Below are 21,293 nucleotides of genomic sequence, written 5' to 3' on the forward strand. Positions count from 1 at the left end.
CATATCCAATAAAAAAATGTAAAAATCGAATTTCTTCATCAATTTAGGGCAAAATGTATTCTGCTACATATTTTTGGTAAAAAAATCCCAATAAGCATATATTAATTGGTTTGCACAAAAGTTATAGCGTCTACAAACTATGGGATAGATTTATGTATTTTTTATTTATTTTATTTTTTTCTACTAGTAAAGGCGGCAATCAGCAACTTATAGTGGGACTGCAATATTGCTGCAGACAAATTGGACACTAACTGACACTTTTCACACTTTTTTGGGGACCAGTGACATTATTACAGTAATCAGTGCTAAAAATATTCACTGTCACTGTTCTAATGACACTGGCTGGTAAGGGGTTAACATCAAGGGCGATCAAAGGGCTAACTGTGTTCCTAGCTGGTGTTTTACTACTGTGGGGGAGGTGCGTTGGCTAGAGGAAGGCATAGGAACACAGGATCAATGCCTTCCTTACTGACAGAACGGTAATCTGCCTTGTTTACATAGGCAGATCGCTATTCTGCCTGTGTACAGAATGATCAGCTGGTGCTGGTAGAGATCGGGTCCGCTGGACCCACTGATCAGCTCTCGCTGTTATTCTATACGAGCCGTCAGTGGCGCACACTCACACCCAATACCCGGGAGTGCAGGATCATGTATATATACATGATCCTGCACAGCGCGGCCGTCCTGTAGCAGTAAAAGTGCTATAGGGCGGTTGGCAACTGGTTAATAACAGCTAGCCATTGGTCCATTGGTCTTGAGAAAAGCAGCCAGCTGAAGGGGTTTAACCGCTTGCTGACCCACCACAGTACATATACTGTGACAGGGTGGCTCCAACAGACACAGCAACGTACTCTTATATTGCTACCTGTTTCCAGGTTTTGGGCACAAGTGCACACCTCCGCCCACTTGCTCTTCTGTGATTTGACAAAGAGGGAGTTTGTCAGTAGATCCCAGCCAATGAGTCATGGCCTGGACCTACTGATCGGCTGTGACAAATCACATATAGAGGGAACTATCGTTTTTTGTTTCTTCTCCCTGCAAAGCAGGGAAAAGAAACAAAGAGATCTGTAGTGAAAAGCAGCACACATTACACATTGTTAGGCTTCATGTACACTGCTGCTGGTAAACGAACGTTTAGGAGCAGTTGGGCATTTTTTTTCAACTGCTCCTAAACTGAAACTCTTGAGTTTAGAGGCCTTTTTTGAAAAGCAAAAAAATTTGTTCAGACGCTGAGTTTAGAGGCATTTCAATGCTTCTAAGTACGGATAAACGTGGTAACTCGTGTTTAGCCGTGTTTAGTTTACAGGCGTTTTTCATTTTTGGCTATTTTGAAAAAAAAATTTTTTTTTTTCTTCCAAACACTTCTAAACACAAACGTGGCAAAACGCAGCATGTAAATGCGTCAAAACAGACGTTTTAAACTTGGGTTACTATCACACAAATATTCCCTTGATTGCCACTAAATGTTTCAGCCAGTGCCAGTAGTACAGTGGCAGTGTATATTATTAGCACTGATCACTGTATTAGTGTCACTGGAGATGTCAGTGGCAGTTAGTCAGTTTCCACAAAGTGTCAGTTGGTGCCAGATTTCCCGCTGCACTATTAAAGTCCCACTATACGTCGCTGATTGCCACCATTGCTAGTATAAAAATATAAATAAATAAAAATTCCAGTATATATACCATTGTTTGTGGATGCTATAACTTTCACGCAAACTAATTAATATACACTTATTGGGATTTTTTTTACCAAAGACATATATTTTGGCCTAAATTAATGAAGAAATTTGATATTTTAAATGTTTTTATTGAATGATTTTAGCAGAATGAAAAAATATTGTATATTTCTGGTCTTTTTTTATTTTTATGATAAAAAAAACCTCAGTGGTGATCAAATACCACCAAAAGAAATCTCTAGTTGTGTGAAAAAAATTATATAAATTTAATTTGCGTATAGTGGCATGACTGCGCAATTGCTAGTTAAAGTAATGCAGTGCCTAATATCAGAAAATGGCCTGGTCATGAAGGGGGTAACATCTTCCGGAGCTTAAGTAGTTAAATATTTTGCACATACTCACTAAAATGTTTTTTTGTTTTGTTTTTTTACATTTTTTTTACACTACCATGTTGATTTTTAATGTCAGCCCAGACCTGAAGCTTAACACCTCCTCAGGCAAGTCTGCTCCATCCTTTGCTGCTCTAAAAAACTTCAGGAAATCCGTTCACCCAATGCATCCTATAGCTTGTTGGAGAAACACTCATGCCTCCCAAAGTGACTATAGTTACTCTTCAGAGGTTCATAACACATATTCTGAGATTGATTTCTTGTATGTGGACCAATTCTACTTAGATTCTCTATGTGGTTTTTCCACTGAACAGATTACTCTGGCGGACCATGCCCTTGTGTCCATCCAAAATTGAACCCCTTGACACTGTATGCAAACACGGGATCTGACACCTGAATGACAGCATTTGGGATGATAGCTTTTGAAGCTGTTAAACTAACTACCAAATCTTTCTTTGAGCAAAGTACAGCAGATAAGTGTCAGAGGGCTCAGTTTGGGAGGGACACAAGCAGTCATAGAAGGAATTCTTCTCCCCCATGGCTTTCCCCTAAAGAGACTCATTAGTTCATTCTTGAAATACTGCAGGCCAAAAATAGACACAAATGCAACCAGAACATAGAAGACATTAACCATTTGGAGACCAGGTGCCAAAAGCTGTTGCAACTTCAAGATCAACAAGTTCTAACAAAACTGAGATATGTAGCCAGGGGTTCTATGAGCATGGTCCTTAACATAACAGGAATAATTTTAGCCAAGGTTCTGAGGAAATGAAGAGAGGTCAGTCACGGTCATAAAATCTCCCATATTTCTGAACAAGTAACCTCACACATGATCCAAATTGCTAAACATTTTTTGCAATTTCTATCAGAATCTATATATCCTGAAACTGAAAGAATTTGTCAAACTTAAAGAGGAGCTACAGGCTCCCCCAAAAAAACAAATACTGTAGCTGCTGACTTTTAATATAAGGACACTTACCTGTCCAGGGATCCAGCGATGTCCTCACCCAAACTGATTCTTCAATCAGCTTCGGGTGCAGGCTCTGGCATATCTAGTAAGGGAAAAAGGAAATTAAGCCTTAGAGGGCTTTCACACCGAGCCGCCCCGGGCGTCGGCGGTAAAACGGCGCTATTTTTAGCACTGCTTTACCGTCGTTTTAGCTGCGCTATTTGGCCGCTAGCAGAGCGGTTTTAACCCCACCGCTAGCAGCCGAAAAGGGGTTAAATCCACCCGCAAAACGCCGCCGGAGCGGCGCTTTGCCAGCGGTATCGCAGCACTGCCCCATTGATTTCAATAGGGAGCAGTGGTGTAGGAGCGGTGAGTTCACCGCTCCAAAGAAGCCGCTGGCAGGACTTTTTGTGACGCCCTGCCAGCACACCCACTCCAGTGTGAAAGCCCTCTGGCTTTCACACTGGAGTGAATGGAGCCGCTTTTTTCAGTCGCTATACAGGCGCTATTTTTAGCGCTGTAGTGCCTGAAAAATGCTGGCAGTGTGAAAGGGGTCTTACAGTGCCTTGCAAAAGTATTCACCCCCTTGGCTTTTTACCTATTTTGTTACATTACAGCCTTTAGTTCAATGTATTTTAATCTGAATTATATGTGATAGATCAGAACACAATAGTCTAAGTTGGTGACGTAAAATTAGAAAAATATATACATAAAACTATTTTTCAGAAATAAATGTGTGCGTATGTATTCACCCCCTTTGTTATGAAGCCCATAAAAAGCTCTGGTGCAACCAATTACCTTCAGAAGTCAGATAATTAGTGAAATGATGTCCACCTGTGTGCAATCTAAGTGTCACATGATCTGTCATTCCATATACACACCTTATTGAAAGGCCCCAGAGGCTGCAACACCTAAGCAAGAGGCACCACTAACCAACCACTTCCATGAAGACCAAGGAACCCTCCAAACAAGTGAGGGACATTGTTGTTGAGAAGTGCAAGTCAGGGTTAGGTTATAAAAAAATATCCAAATCTTTGATGATCCCTAGGAGCACCATCAAATCTATCATAACCAAATGGAAAGCACATGGCACAACAGCAAACCTGCCAAGAGACGGCCACACACCAAAACTCACAGATCGGGCAAGGAGGGCATTAATCAGAGAGGCAGCACAGAGACCTAAGGTAACCCTGGAGGAGCTGCAGAGTACCACAGCAGAGATTGGAGTATCTGTACATAGGATGACAATAAGCCGTATGCTCCATAGAGTTGGGCTTTATGGCAGAGACCAGTGGCCAGAAGAAAACCATTACTTTCAGCAAAAAACAAAATTGCATGTTTTGAGTTTATGAAAAGGCATGTGGGAGACTCCCAAAATGTATGGAGGAAGATGCTCTGGTCTGATGAGACTAAAATTTAACTTTTTGGCCATCAAAGCCAACGCTTTGTCTGGCGCAAACCCAACACATCACATCACCCAAAGAACACCATCCCCACAGTGAAACATGGTGGTGGCAGCATCATGTGGGGATGTTTTTCGGCAGTCGGGACTGGGATACTGGTCAGGGTTGAGGGAAAGATGGATGGTGCTAAATACAGGGCTATTCTTGAGCAAAACCTGTACCACTCTGTCTGTGATTTGAGGCTAGGGCGGAAGTTCACCTTCCAGCAGGACAATGACCCCAAACACACTGCTAAAGCAACACTTGAGTGGTTTAAGGGGAAACGTGTTCATGTGTTGGAATGGCCTAGTCAAAGCCCAGACCTCAATCCAATAGAAAATCTGTGGTCAGACTTAGCCCGGGTTCACACTATACCGGGCTGCGGATTGCACAGGAGCACTGTGCGTCCCTGTTCCCCGTTTCAGGGACAAATCAGGGCCGATTCTATGCCTGAATTCGGCCCTGAAACGGAGCCAAAGACGCACAGCGTTTTTGTGCAGTGCGCTCCGCAGCCGCCCCGGAGATATGTGAACCAGCTCCATAGGGAGCCAGTCACATTGTCCTACTATGCGAATTAGATGCGGGGAAACGCACATCTAATTCGCATAGGCGCTCAAAGATTGCTGTTCACAAGCGCAAACCATTCAATTTGAAGGAGCTGGAGCAGTTTTGCAAGGAGGAATGGGCAAAAATCCCAGTGGTAAAATGTGGCAAGCTCATAGAGACTTATCCAAAGCGACTTGGAACTGTGATAGCCGCAAAAGTTGACTCTTCAAAGTATTGACTTTAGGGGGGTGAATAGTTATGCGCATTAACTTTTTTCTGTTATTTTGTCCTATTTGTTGTTTGCTTCACAATAAAAAAAAAAAAATCTTCAAAGTTGTAGGCATGTTCTGTAAATGAAATGATGCAAATCCTCAAACAATCCATGTTAATTCCAGGTTGTGAGGCAACAAAACACAAAAAATGCCAAGGGGGGTGAATACTTTTGCAAGCACTGTACGGCTTCACAACCTGTGTCCTACTGCGTCGCGCTGCTCCTTGTGAATGGTCCCGTACTTTTCTGGGACCTGTGATTATCGCAGAGGACTGCAAGGGGAAGGAGGGGGCCGAACTTCTGGCTCAGATCACCACTGTGATCTGAGCCAGAAGTGGGAGCGGGTAGCTGTCAAAACCAGGTACTGGTTTTGGGGCTCCGCCCCAAAAAGTGCCAAATGTGGAAGTAGAGGGGGGGTAGGTTGCAAACAAGCTGAGCTTTCCCTTGTGGTCTATATTTTGAATCATTTAGGAAGACTTGGGGATATGGGAAAGGGATGAGGTTCATGGAATGCGCTGTTTTGGTTTTGAAGTACTTTTGTGTACTCTGTTTTGACATTTTATTAAACTTTTAAGACAATGCAGACAATTTACTGTTTACTTTTCTTTGAATTAGGAGACCCATCATTACCTATGACTACGCACAGCACATTGACATCACCTACCACATCTGGTAAGTTTATTGTATATGCATTAGCTCTGCTCCATGTTTAGGTATTTCAATTATTGAATATAGATGCAATATATATTTTAATTGTTTGTGTTTTCTTTATATATACACAGTAGCTCAGGGCTCAAAATTTCAAGTCCTGAGCTACTAACCAGGTCTTAACAGTTACTCGCCACCGGTTGCCCCACCCAACCGCTATCCTGCCCCGCCACTAATTCCACCTTTAAACACGCCCTCATAAATTATCTCCCAAAATTACACTGTTATATGTTTTTATGCAGAATTAAGTTACAAAAATAAATATTAACAACAACTTTATCAGTGCCCATCAGTGCAGCCTCACCAGTGCCTCCCCCCCCTTCCCCGATATGTCTCCTCACTCACCCTCAGCTAATTTCCACTCGCCAAATGCAAGGAGGCGAGTGGAAATTTTGAGGGCTGCAGTAGCTCATTAGATAATATATATTGTCGGGATCCTAGGGGTAAATGGGCTGGCAGAAACTTCAGTCAACTCAAAGTTCGCTTTATTCAGCAAAACAGGAAAATAATTACAGACTTTTTCTTTACGGGCAGCTCAAAACAACTCAAGAAACTCTGCTCATTAGTACACACAGTGTTTTTAAATCATGTTCAGCATCACAGCCAAAACATCCACAATATTGCAAAAGTCCACAGGCCAGCTTACCCAGCAGGTTCAAGAGGAGAGAGGCTTCCATCCAGCTTTCAGGTCTCCCCAGAACTGATAGCAAAACAGCCATCATCCAGCCTCCCTGACAAGCTGCTTAAACACAGGGCTGAAGAGAATGTACCTACCTTCTTCATTAACCCTCTCTTAACCTACCCCAGGCTAATTCTCTACAATATATACTGTGTGTGCGTGTGTGTGTATGTGTATATATATATATATATATATATATATATATATATATATATATATATATATAGTGGAGACGGAAAGTATTCAAACCCCCTTAAATTTTTCACTCTTTGTTATCTTTGTTATATTGCAGCCATTTGCTAAAATCATTTAAAGTAATTTTTCCTCATTAATGTACACACAGCACCCCATATTGACAGAAAAACACAGAACTGTTGACATTTTTGCAGATTTATTAAAAAAGAAAAACTGTAATATCACATGGTAATAAGTATTCAGACCCTTTGCTGTGACACTCATATATTTAACTCAGGTGCATTCCATTTCTTCTGATCATCCTTGAGATGGTTCTACACCTTCATTTGAGTCCAGCTGTGTTTGATTACACTGATTGGACTTGATTAGAAAAGCCCCACACCTGTCTATAAAAGACCTTACAGCTCACAGTGCATGTCAGAGCAAATGAGAATCATGAGGTCAAAGGAACTGCCTGAAGAGCTCAGAGACAGAATTGTGGCAAGGCATAGATCTGGCCAAGGTTGCAAAAAAATTTCTGCTGCATTTAGGGTTCCTAAGAGCACAGTGGCCTCCATAATCCTTAAATGGAAGATGTTTGGGACGACCAGAACCCTTCCTAGAGCTGGCTGTCCGGCCAAACTGAGCTATCGGGGGAGAAGAGCCTTGGTGAGAGAGGTAAAGAAGAACCCAAAGATCACTGTAGCTGAGCTCCAGAGATGCAGTCGGGAGATGGGAGAAAGTTGTAGAAAATCGACCATCACTGCAGCCCTCCACCAGTCGGGGCCTTATGGCAGAGTGGCCCGACGGAAGCCTCTCCTCAGTGCAAGACACATGAAAGCCCGCATGAAGTTTGCTAAAAAAACACCTGAAGGACTCCAAGATGGTGAGAAATAAGATTCTGTGGTCTGAGGAGATCAAGATAGAACTTTTTGGCCTTAATTCTAAGCGGCATGTGTGGAGAAAACCAGCCACTGCTCATCACCTGTCCAATACAGTCCCAACAGTGAAGCATGGTGGTGTCAGCATCATGTTGTGGGGGTGTTTTTCAGCTGCAGGGACAGGACGACTGGTTGCAATCAAGGGAAAGATGAATGCGGCCAAGTACAGGGATATCCTGGACAAAAACCTTCTCCAGAGTGCTCAGAACCTCAGACTGGGCCGAAGGTTTACCTTCCAACAAGACAATGACCCTAAGCACACAGCTAAAATAATGAAGGAGTGGCTTCACAAAAATTCCGCGACTGTTCTTGAATGGCCCAGCCAGAGCCCTGACTTAAACCCAATTGAGCATCTCTGGAGAGACCTAAAAATGGCTGTCCACCAACGTTTACCATCCAACCTGACAGAACTGGAGAGGATCTGCAAGGAGGAATGGCAGAGGATCCCCAAATCCAGGTGTGAAAAACTCGTTGCAAAAGGGCGCTTCTACTAAATACTGAGCAAAGGGTCTGAATACTTACGACCATGTAATATTTCAGTTTTTCTTTTGTAATAAATCTGCAAAAATGTCAATATGGGGTGTAATAAATATGGGGTGTAATAAATCTGCGTTTTTCTGTCAATATGGGGTGCTGTATGTACATTAACCACTTCAATACAGGGCACTTATACACCTTCCCGCCCAGACCAATTTTCAGCTTTCAGCGCTGTCGCAGTTTGAATGACAATTGCGCGGTCATCCATCACTGTACCCAAACTAAATTTTTATCATTTTGTTCCCACAAATAGAGCTTTCTTTTGGTGGTATTTGATCACCTCTGCGGTTTTTATTTTTTGCTAAACAAATAAAAAAATACCGAAAATTTTGAAAAAAATAAAAGTTTTGCTTTTGTTTCTGTTAAAAAATGTTGTAAATTAGTAAGTTTTCTCTTTCACTGATGGGCACTGATAAGGCGGCACCGATGAGGTGGCACCAATGAGCGGGCACTGACGATGGGCACTGATATGCGGCACTGATGGGCACTGGTAGGCGGCACTGATGGGTGAGAAATAGACACACAGTGCTGCACAAATAAAAATGTCCTTAAATAGATGCTTTAAATAGAACAGATGGAGTAAAAAGGTGAGACCACCGGTGAACACTCAGGACGAAAGGAATAATAACTTCAGTGACTGCAATCCCTTCACCGCACATGGATGGCTCCTCACCTTATAAATTCGACCTGAAACAAGTCACACAGCTTATACACCATGCGATGGGTAGAACAATCCAGGTAATCACAGCCCCGTTTTCAATACTCATCAAAGTGGACGGATGAGAACCCTTGTCAACATTTTCTGATCACAATGCACTTCAATAAACTGGCTTGCTCAAGCCTGGTTCCGGATTTCCAGTTCTGAAGATATCCTGCAAAGCCACGTCAGCTTCAAGGAACAGGCTAAGAAACCACAGGCCCAACAGTACAGTCGCAGTGCAAATTTACTGAGCACTGATGGGTGGCACTGATATGCAGCACTGATGGGCATTGATAGGCGGCACTGATGGTCACTCATGGGTGGCACTGGGTGGCACTGGTGGGCACTGAAAGGCTGAAAAGATGGGTTCTTATGGGTGGCACTGATGGGCACTGATAGGCGGCACTGCTGGGCACTGATAGGCAGCACTACTGGGCACTGATGGGCACTGATACGTGGCACTGCTGGGCACTGATACCCAGCACTGATACGCAGCACTGATAGGCATCCCTGGTGGCACTGGCAGTGGTAGGCATTGTGAGTGGGCACTGATTGGCAGCTGCCTGGGCATTGATTGGCAGCTGCCTGGGCACAGATTGGCATTTCCCTGGGGGTCTAGGGGGCATACCTGGTGGTCCAATGTGGATGTCTTCCCTGGTGGTCCTGGGTGGCTTCCCTGGTGGTCCTGGGTGGCTTCCCTGGTGGTCCTGGGTGGGATCTGAGGGCGGGCTGTGCTGATAATCAATCAGCACAGACCCCCCTGTCAGGAGAGCAGCCGATCGGCTCTCCTCTACTCACATCTGTCAGACGCGAGTGAGGAAAAGCCCATCACCGGCTCTTCCTATTTACATTGTGATCAGCTGTGATTGGACATGGCTGATCACGTGGTAAAGAGTCTCTGTCAGAGACTCTTTACCTAGATTGGTATTGCGGGGTGTCAGACTGACACCCCGCAACAACGATCGCTGCAATGTGCGCCCCCGGGGGCGCGCAGCGGCTCAATATCCTGCGGACATCATATGACGCCCAGTCAGGATATTGAAACCATTTTGCCGCCGTCATTCTGCTATATGGCGGGCGGCAAGTGGTTAATGAGGGAAAAAAAATAACTTAAATGATTTTAGCAAATGGCTGCAATATAACAAAGAATGAAAAATTTAAGGGGGTCTGAATACGTTCCGTCCCCACTGTGTATATATATATATATATATATATATATATATATATATATATATATATATATATATATATATATATATATATATATACACACACACACATACACAGTATTTCACAAAAGTGAGTACACCCCTCACACTTTTGTAAATATTTTATTATATCTTTTCATGTGACGAAACTGAAGAAATGACACTTTGCTACAATGTAAAGTAGTGAGTGTACAGCTTGTATAACAGTGTAAATTTGCTGTCCCCTCAAAATAATTTAGCACACAGCCATTAATGTCTAAACCGCTGGCAGCAAAAGTGAGTACACCCCCTAAGTGAAAATGTCCAAATTGGGCCCAATTAGCCATTTTCCCTCCCCGGTGTTATGTGATTTGTTATGCCCTGTACACACGGTCGGACATTGATCGGACATTCCGACAACAAAATCCATGGATTTTTTCCGACGGATGTTGGCTCAAATTGTCTTGCATACACACGGTCACACAAAGTTGTCGGAAAATCCGATCGTTCTTAACGTCGGAACTCTAAACGGGGCAATAGCCAATAGCTTTCGTTTCTTAATTTATTCTGAGCATGCGTGGCACTTTGTGCGTCGGATTTGTGTACACACGTTCGGAATTTCCGACAACGGATTTTGTTGTCGGAAAATTTTATAGCAAGCTCTCAAACTTTGCGTGTCGGAAATTCCTATGGAAAATGTGTGATGGAGCCTACACACGGTCGGAATTTCCGACAACAAGGTCCTATCACACATTTTCCATCGGAAAATCCTATCGTGTGTACAGGGCATTCGTGTTACAAGGTCTCAGGTGTGAATGGGGAGTTGGTGTGTTAAATTTGGTGTTATCGCTCTCACTCTCTCATACCTGTTACTGGAATTTCAACATGGCACCTCATGGCAAAGAACTCGAGAAAAAGATACACTATAAACACACTTCTACAGCATTACACCAGTGGCGGAATTATAGGGGTCGCTGAGATCGCCATGGCGACCGGGCCTCTTGCTGCAGGGGGCCCTTGAGTGCCCCTTGCTGCAGGGGGCCCTTGAGGGCCCCCTGTACTCTTCGATAGGAGGAACGGCTGAGACTGAGCTCCTCGTTTGTCAGCTGAACTGTAATTGGCACTGACTGTGCAGGGAACTCATCAAAGTGAAAGCACAGTGTGTGCTGTGCTCTTTGTCTCCCACTACAGTGCAGTACCCGGCAGGAAGAGCAAAGGTAAAGGTCTGCCATTTTTTATAAGAATCTCTATCTACTGTATGTGTGTGTGCATGTATGTGTATGTATGCATGTGTGTGTGCATGTATGTATATGTGTGTGCATGTATGTGTGTGCATGTATGTGTGTGCATGTATGTATATGTGTGTGCATGTGTATGTATGCATGTGTGTGTGCATATGTATGTGTGTGTGCATGTATGTGTGTGCATGTATGTGTGTGCATGTATGTGTGTGCATGTATGTATATGTGTGTGCATGTATGTGTATGTATGCATGTGTTTATCAGTGGCGGTGCATCCATAAGGGCACACGGGCGCCGACCCCTCTCTCCAGCCACCCCCTCTATGACTAATGGATAGATTCATGCATAGCATAAATCTATCCATGGCCACCGCTGATACCCCCATATTTAGGTGTCCGGTACCTTTTCAGGTGCCTGATTTACAGTTTTACAGTGGGGTATGGTTTGAACCACCTGATTAGAGCCATAGGCTCTAATAGGCTTCAAAATAGGTGAACTGCGAGTGCCATGCTTGGCGCTCACAGTCCACCCAAGTGTGTTAGAAAAACAAATTAATATTCACTTTCCTAAATCTGAACCGCCTCTCCACCAATCAGGTGTGCGGGTCTGTTACCCGTCACCTGATTGGTTGAAACAATAGGCACGGCTATTGGACGCCTATCAGGAGGAAAGGACGGGAGATGATGACGGCAGGAGACGCATGGAGGACGCCACTCGTGGCCGTGACCCGCTGCACCACCGAGACAGGGTAAGTTCCGGGCAGATGGCGAGCGGGCGGGGGGGTGGGGGATTCACAGTGGCAGCATTTGATGGCACAGTTGCAGCATTTGATGGCACACTGGCAGCATTTAATGGGCGCACTGGCGTCATTCGATGGCACAGTTGCAGCATTTGGTGACACACTGGCAGCATTTAATGGGCACAGTGGCGGCATTTGATGGGCACAGTGGTGAAATTTGATGGCACAGTGGCAGCATTTGATGGCACAGTGGCAGACTTCAATGGGCACAGTGGCAGCGTTTGATGGGCACAGTGGCAGCGTTTGATGGGCACAGTGGCAACGTTTGATGGGCACAGCGGCAGAGTTTGATGGGCACAGTGGCAGCATTTGATGGCACAGTGGCGGCATTTGATGGGCACAGTGGTGGCGTTTGGCACAGTGGCGGCGTTTGATGGGCACAGTGGCGGAGTTTGATGGGCACAGTGGCAGCAATTGATGGGCACAGTGGCTGCAATTAATAGTTTTTTTTCTGAATTTTTTTTTTTGCTTGCGCCCCCCTAAAAATTTTGAGCACCAGCCGCCACTAGTTTATATGTGCGTGCATATGTGCATTTTTATATATATATATATATATATATATATATATATATATATATATATATATATATATAATGTGTGTGTGTGTTTTTATTCTACATGTGTGTGTGTGTTTACATGTATGTATGCACATTTTAGGTATACGTTTTTAATCCTGACCCCCAGATCAGGGGCATTTGACAGCCGGTGTCTTGCCGAATAAGTTCCTTCGGCGGATAAGTACCCCCCCCTGTACTACGCAGGCGCAGCGCCTGCGCAGTACGAACTCCTGACAGCCGCCGGAGAAAGCTGAAGCTCAAGATCGACAATCAGCTGTACACGGCGCCTGCGCTCTGTGTCCAGGTTCCTTCCCTACCATCCAAGTGGACCTAGAGGGGGAATCTAAAAGAGCCGAGCGAAGCGAGGCCGTGCCCGAAGCGTGGCGAGCAAAGTGAGCCCGCGAGGGGCCCTCTTTCAGCCGCCGTGTACAGCTGATTTTCAGTTATTCCGCTTCGGCTATTTCCGCCGGATCCTACTGCGCAGGCGCAGCGCCTGCGCAGTAGATGGGGAACTTATCAGCCGAGCGGAACTTTCTCGGCAGAACACCGGTAAAGAGGCAATATGTTGCCTACTGACGGCCTGTTTTAACCCCTTAAATGCATCATCACTATACTGCAACTGTATGCAATGCACACAGTTGCAGGGTGGTTGCAGTGCAGCCCCATTCACCTAGGAGTGTACTTCAAGGGTGCCCTAACTGGAAAAAGATTGAGAAACACCGACATAGAGGAACCCATCTCTCAGTTTTCCTCCTGCGGCCGCTGAATGCCTGTGGGAGGGAGAGGAGGAGAAGCGGGGGGAATGGAGAAATCGGTTACTTTATATGCAGCCACCCACTTGTGACCGGGCCCGGGTGTTCCACCATCAGGCTCAGAGGAAAGAGCCCTGTCCGGGGGTCAGGGGGGCCCTCCATGGTTTCTTGCATCGGGGCCCTGAAGGTTCTAGTTACACCACTGCATTACACTTTGTCCCCTTCAGTAATTCAGACCAGGAAAATTTCTCTTGTTCAAAATAAGAACTGAATAAATTCTTCATGCTGTATGAGAGTATGTAATAACCATACACGGGAGAACACAATCATGCCTACACATTTATCTGTCTCTATCTCTCTACTGATGACCTATAGATACATAGTTATTCTGGTTGAAAAAAAGACACAAGTCCATCCAGTTCAACCATCAAAAGTTGTGGGTGCTGTCAGTCTTGTTTGCTAATCTCTAGACATGTGCACTGCCGAAATTTTTGTTTTCGTTTCATTCGTTTTTTTGTTTTTTTTGTTTTTTGGATCATTCGTTATGATCCATATTCGTTATTTCGAATGAATTTGTGAATTCGGAAAAAATTTAATTAGTTGTGCTCCATTCATATAGATGCGGTATTCGTTATTTCGATAATTCGGAAAAATTCGATAAGTTCCATTTATATAGATGCGGTATTCGTCATTTTGATAATTCTTAATTTCGGAAAAATTCTAAATTGTTACGTTCCATTCATATAGATGCGGTATTCGTTATTTATATAATTCAGAAAACCTGATAAATTCGTATTCGTTACATTCACCAACAGCCAAATTTGAAAGGAAATTCCAATACGTGTAATTTAATAGATTATAACTATTATTATAGATTTTATTATTATTATTTATTATTAATAAATAAATAATAATTAAAAAAAATATATAATAATAGTTAATAAATTTAATATTAACAACTTCGGAACTGCCCACCACACATATACTGCGGCGGGGCGGCCCGGCTGCACGAAACAACATACCTGTACGTTGTTTGCCCTTCCTGGTCTCGGGTGCGGGCCACCGGTGACCCACTCCTGCTGTGACTGGACACAGCGGGAGCCAAACAGTACGGCCGCCAGCCACCCGCGATCGTTCGGGGGAAAGACAGCATGGTGGTCTGGCCTGTAAACAAGGCAGATCGTCGTTCTGTCACAGAGGAAGAGAGAGATCGTGATTCCTACTAATCGGGAACACCAATCTCTCTCTTTGTCTAGTGTCAGCATCCCCCACACAGTTAGAAAGCACACATAGGGAAGAGAACACATTTAACCCTTTGATAAACCCCTTCCCTGCCAGTGTCATTTATATAGTGTCAGTGCATTTTTTAGCACTGATCGCTGTATTATGCCCCGTACACACGGTCGGATTTTCCGACGGAAAATGTGTGATAGGACCTTGTTGTCGGAAATTCCGACCGTGTGTGGGCTCCATCACACATTTTCCATCGGAATTTCCGACACACGAAGTTTGAGAGCAGGCTATAAAATTTTCCGACAACAAAATCCGTTGTCGGAAATTCCGATCGTGTGTACACAAATCCGACGGACAAAGTGCCACGCATGCTCAGAATAAATAAAGAGATGAAAGCTATTGGCCACTGCCCCGTTTATAGTCCCGACGTACGTGTTTTACGTCACCGCGTTCAGAATGATCGGATTTTCCAACAACTTTGTGTGACCGTGTGTATGCAAGACAAGTTTGAGCCAACATCCGTCGGAAAAAATCCTAGGATTTTGTTGTCGGAATGTCCGAACAAAGTCCGACCGTGTGTACGGGGCATTAGTGTCACTGGTTCCCCAAAAAAGTGTCACTTTGTCCGCCGCAATGTCATAGTCCCGCTAAAAATCTCTGATCACCACCATTACTAGTAAAAGTCCCTAAATCTATTTCATAGTTTGTAGACACGATAACTTTTGTGCAAACCAATCAATATACGCTAACTGGCATTTTTATCTACCAAAAATATATAGCAGAATACAAATTGGCCTAAATTGATGAAGATTTTTTTTTTTTTACATATTTTTATTGGATATGTTTTATAGCAGAAAGTAAAAAATATTTATTTTTTTTAAATTGTTGCTCTTTTTCTGTTTATAGCGCAAAAAATAAATACCGCAGAGGTGATCAAATACCACCAAAAGAAAGCTCTATTTGTGGGAAAAAAAGGACATCAATTTTGTTTGGGTACAACGTCACACAGCCGCGCAACTGTCAGTTAAACTAACGCAGTGCTGTATAGCAAAAAAATGGCCTGGTCATTAAGGGGGGTAAATCCTACTGGGGCTGAAGTGGTTAATTATAATAGAGTGTTTTTTTGTTCTTTCAGATTTTCATTCTTATTTTCGGACTTTCGTTGTTTCGAATTTATATTCTTATTTTCGTTCTTTCGAATATTCATTCTTATCTTTTGAATTTTCGAATCTTCAGATTTTCGTTCTTTAGAATTTTTTGATTTTTGTTTTATCGAATTTCGGATTTTAGTTCTTTCAAATTTTCATTCTTTTGTTTTGGGAAAAATTTGTTAAACTAAACTATTTTGGTAATTCGGATATTTCTGAATTAACAAATATGCCGCATTTTAACGAAAAAACAAATTCGGAACTAAACAAATTGCACATGTCTACTAATCTCCCTCTGTTACAGAGTTACATAGCAGGTGAGGTTGACACACCTCCACAAGACACAAGTCCATCAAGCCCAACCTATGTGTGTGTGATTTTATGTCAATATTACATTGTATAACCCTGTATGTTGTGGTCGTTGAGGTGCTTATCTAATAGTTTCTTGAAACTACCAATGCTCCCCGCTGAAACCACCGGTGTCTTTATTACGGTAAACTCGCTTCCACAAAAAAGTTTTATCCCTATTGTGGGGTCACCAGTACGGTATTTGTAGATTGAAATCCTATACCCTCTCAAGCGTCTCTTCTCCAGAGAGAATAAGTTCAGTGCTCGCAACCTTTCTTCATAACTAATATCCTCCAGACCCTTTATTAGCTTTGTTGCCCTTCTTTGTACTCGCTCCATTTCCAGTACATCCTTCCTGAGGACTGGTACCCAGAACTGGACAGCATACTCCAGGTGCGGCCCATTTACAAAATTTTGTAGAGTGGGAGAATTACTGCTTTATTTCTTGAGTTAATCCCCTTTTTAATGCAGTGCTGTTCCCTCTGCAACCTGCTAATAGGCACCATTCTGGTCCTGGGCCTGCATATGGAACAGGAAAGGCCAGGATTTATGGTGGGGGTAGTCAGCCAGGACTGAAGGAGGCAAATTCTCTGTGGTGTAAATCACTTGCCATAGAAAGCCCCATCACTGGCAGGTATAATAGGGGTTAAATTAAACCTATTTCCAGCATAGTTAAGAACTGGCTGTAAAATAGTTTCTTTTCCACTTTTGACCTTCCCTGCCTCCCTGGTAAACAATCTACTCTGACAGCCTTTCAGCTGTTGGCTTTCCACAAAGACGCAAGCAGCAGTAGAGTATTGTTTATGCAATACCCCTTATTGGCTAAATTTAATTATTAAAGATTCCAGTGTTCAGGATAACTGAACGTTTTCAAGCTTTATATATTAATAAAGCTTTAAGAAGAATCTAAGTTATCCCAAAAGCTTACATCCTCAATATTTTATGTTAGTCAGTAAAGCGTATTGCCTAAACTCCAAACTTTCTACATAGATATTCAAGACATACAGCTTCTACTCCTTAAACATTGTCATGACCCATTTCACTCTCTCCTAAAATGTGATATATGCACAGCGTTCTTGTACATTATGGTTGACACATCTCTGTGTTTGCCCTACTACAGTACTGACAGTTCAGAGTTGTGAATTGCTGCTCTTTCTGCCCTTGCCACGATCTCCTCCACCACTTTTTTGGGTCCTTCCTCTTCCACCTTTGGATAACCACTAATGATGTAATGCTTGGTATGCAAGCTTTAGTTACATTAATCCAGCGCTTGGCTCCATCAAATCTAGACATCTTACAGATGCCAAGAATTGGCAGATACTGTGTACTGCACAACAAATGTGCACGAGCAAAAGGAAAGGGATTTTTGGGTCATATAAAATCTCTTTTGCCAAAACAACATAGGTCACACCATTTTTTTAAATTAAAGTTCCACTTTTATTGGCTGCTTACTAAACATATACACAAATACAAAATCTGGCTAAATGACCCAGAATTAGAGCACCAGAGGAGCCTGTTTGCTGCGGCTCTGGTCTGTATTCCTCTCCTCTCAGGACACACAGGCAGCAGAGGGAGCCATTGGCTCCTGCTGCTGTCAATCAAATCCTGTAAGGAGGGAGCGGGGCCCGAGCCGCACTGTGTGTGTCTAAGGAGCAAGCCTGCAGGTGTGCCATAGCAAGCAGCTTGCTATGGGGTCACTCTCAGAAGAGGAGTAGCCAAGATCACCAGCAGGGGACCCCAGAAGAGGAGGTAAATATAACATGTTTGTTATTGTAATTTAAAAATAACATTATATAGTACTTTGCAACACCTTAAAATGGTCCTAAGAGATCACAAACTTTTTGCAGGTGACAACAGTCACATTCAATTCAGTTTTCCTATTGCTTGAGTCTATTAATGTTGTTGGGTTGCAGTATGCAACTATGAAACCCACTAGCCACAGCAATGCACCTAACAATGGAAATCATCTGTCAGCACTTTAGGTATTCTCTATACAACTTCAAGATTCCATTATAACTCAAATTGTCTCACGAAGACATTACTGGATGCTGGTGCTTGGAATACCCACTTTTTAATTTGGGCTTGATAATGTTAACACATTGTAATAGGGCGTACACACGGTCGGACTTTGTTCGGACATTCCGACAACAAAATCCTAGGATTTTTTCCGACGGATGTTGGCTCAAACTTGTTTTGTCTACGCACAAAGTTGTCGGAATTTCCGATCGCCAACCACGCGATCACGTACACCACGTACGACGAGACTAGAAAAGGCCAGTTCAGAACCAAGCGCGGCACCCTTTGGGCTCCTTTTGCTAATCTCGTGTTAGTAAAAGTTTGGTGAGAGTCGATTCGCGCTTTTTCAGACTCGTGGCTTTCCGATCGTTTTCTGCCGTTCAGTTTGTGCTTGTGGGTTTGTATCTGCTCTTCAGTGCGTGCAGCAAGTTCCGCGTGACTTTAATTAGTCATTGTATTCTTGTTCGTTCGTTACTGTTTTTCAGGTCGCTCTTCACAGGCCTTGCTGTTCTTCAGTGCGTTCTGTTACTTCGTTCTGAGCAGCCGACCGTTTTCTAGCCATGTTTCGTATGCGTACTCCTCGTAGAGTTCATACTGTGTGGGGGCTTGGTGTTGGGGTCCTTACCTTGACACAAGTCCAGTCCATGAACAGGGTGGGGAGGAGTTCATGGACCAAGAATTGGTTGCTTCAGCTTGACCAGTTCTCTCATATGCCTTTGCTCCGTGAGATCCGTGAGAATAATCCTGATGATTTCAGGAACTTTCTCAGGATGACGGACCCCGTGTTTCACCGTTTGTTGGCTTCGCTGACTCCTTATATTAGCAGGCAGGATACCTGCATGAGGCAAGCCATCACTCCGGAGCAGAGGTTGGTCGCTACCCTGCGGTACTTGGCGACAGGGAGAAGTCTGCAGGACTTGAAGTTCTCGACAGGCATCTCCCCCCAGGCTCTGGGGATCATTATCCCAGAGACCTGTTCTGCCATCATCCAGGTCCTGCAGAAGGAGTATATGAAGGTAAGATTTTTATCCTTTAATATCACATTTTATTGTATTTAATGTTTGATAATATGTTGTATTTCTTTCCTCATTCCCTAATTACCATGATTGTAATATGCTGTGAATGTCCCCTTTGTTCTCATGCATGCTGGATTTTTATGTAATTATTATTTTAGGTCCTTCATACAGATTGCCCTTCAATAACCTCCCCAGCATGGTGTCTCCTGGCCTATATTCACCTCATGTAGTCACTTAACAATGTATTTTTTCAGCTCCATAGTAGTGCTTTACCCCAAACACCCCCTAAAATGTTTGGAAATGTTATTTTTGCTTTAAATTCAGGCAGAGTGCCAGAGGCTTTTTTTTTGTAGTGTCCCCAAATAATTTTTAGTAACCCTCCCTCCCCCCAACTGCTAAGTCAGCTGATCCCAATTCTCTATCCTCAATCATCTATCTGCTGACTTTGACAAACCCATACACACTATACCCATCTCTTTTGTGGTCAGATGTATGGATGAATTCCCCAAAGCATGTAGTGCAAGGGCCTGCCTGTATACTTTCAAATGGTACTGTTTAAAGTTTTTGGATCCTATTATTATCTTGATAGGTAATAGCAGAATGTCCAAATGTCCTCAAATGTGTACAGTGTGTATTTATATCTTTGTATTATGACACTTCTTACCTGTCCAGTGGGCTGCCAATAGTGTAACTAAGGAGGGGCTGTTCCAAGTAATACCCATTATTTAGGCATTCATCTCTCAATGAAGTGAAGAGGGTTACCGTCCAAGATTTCCACACACCCCCTATAATGTTAGAAATGGCCCATGAGAGGGGGGGAAGGGGAATATGATAGGTGTACCTTATACTTTGGCATTGTTAAATTCCCCTTAATAAATGCTATCTGGAGGTTGCCCCATAATGTTTGTGTCTAATCTGCTTGCCATGTTTCTGAGAAAAAATAGTAATGTTTATTGTTTTTGCCTCAACAGTTTCCTTCCACGCCACAGGAATGGCAGACTGTGGCCTCCCACTTTGCCCAGCGGTGGGACTTTCCTAACTGCGGAGGGGCAATTGATGGGAAACACGTCCACATCGTCCCACCACCCAACTCGGGGTCGTACTATTATAATTACAAGGGGTTCAATAGTATTGTGATGTTGGCGGTGGTGTCGGCTAATTACGACTTCCTGTATGTGGACGTGGGGAAGAATGTCCGGATGTCCGATGGTGGAGTCATTGCCCAGACTGAGTTTTACAGGCGTCTCCAGAATGGCAGCTTGGACTTGCCAGCTCCAGAGGACAATGTTGAAGGACTCCCATTTGTGTTCGTTGCTGATGAAGCGTTTGCGCTGGGGGACCACCTGATGCGGCCATTCCCAATGAGGACCCTCACCCCGGAACAGAGGGTTTTTAATTACCGGCTGGCCAGAGCCCGAAGAGTGGTGGAGAACACATTTGGAATCCTGGCCAGCCGGTTCCGCCTATTTATGACACCCATCCATATGGCGGAGTATAAACTGAACCATATTATACTTGCGTGCTGTGTTCTCCATAACTTTTTACGAAAACATTCGGCCAACTATGCTGGCTCAGTTGGGCCTGAGGCCGGAATGATACATCAAACCACACTGACGGCGCTTGAAAGATGTACGGTTACGCTACCTGGAGTTCTTTGCGGGTAGGGGGCTATCAATATGCCAGCAAATCTGTGAAGCCTTTTTATAATAAAACAAAAAAAGAAATTCTTTGTGGACATTTACTGCTTGTGTTTGTTTTAGCTGACCCTGACAGAAATGTGTTGAGTCCTGAAAATGTTGTGATTGTGTAACCTTATTATACAAAGCACTGTTGGCTGTTATTTACTAAAATGCAAAAACACATTTCACTACAAGTGCAGTTGCAACTGCACTGAAACTGCACTTGTAGTGCCAAGAGGATTTGCCCTTAGAAAATAACCCCCATTTTCTCACAAAACAACAATAACATCACCCCAAAAGTGTTGT

General features: G+C 43.5%; 1 protein-coding gene across 2 annotated transcripts in view; it reads left to right on the forward strand.

Annotated features, from left to right (window-relative positions):
* Nucleotides 1-21,293, forward strand: part of IL15RA (interleukin 15 receptor subunit alpha) — a 197,503-nt gene that overhangs the window by 112,668 nt on the left and 63,542 nt on the right. For both annotated transcript variants that reach the window (XM_073619387.1, XM_073619389.1), the window contains exon 3: nt 5,888-5,944. In XM_073619387.1, coding sequence (XP_073475488.1) covers nt 5,888-5,944 — 57 coding nt within the window. The remainder of the gene's footprint in view (nt 1-5,887; nt 5,945-21,293) is intronic.

This window comes from Aquarana catesbeiana, linkage group LG03, assembly GCF_042186555.1.
Source record: "Aquarana catesbeiana isolate 2022-GZ linkage group LG03, ASM4218655v1, whole genome shotgun sequence".
NCBI classification, from domain to species: Eukaryota; Metazoa; Chordata; class Amphibia; order Anura; family Ranidae; genus Aquarana; species Aquarana catesbeiana.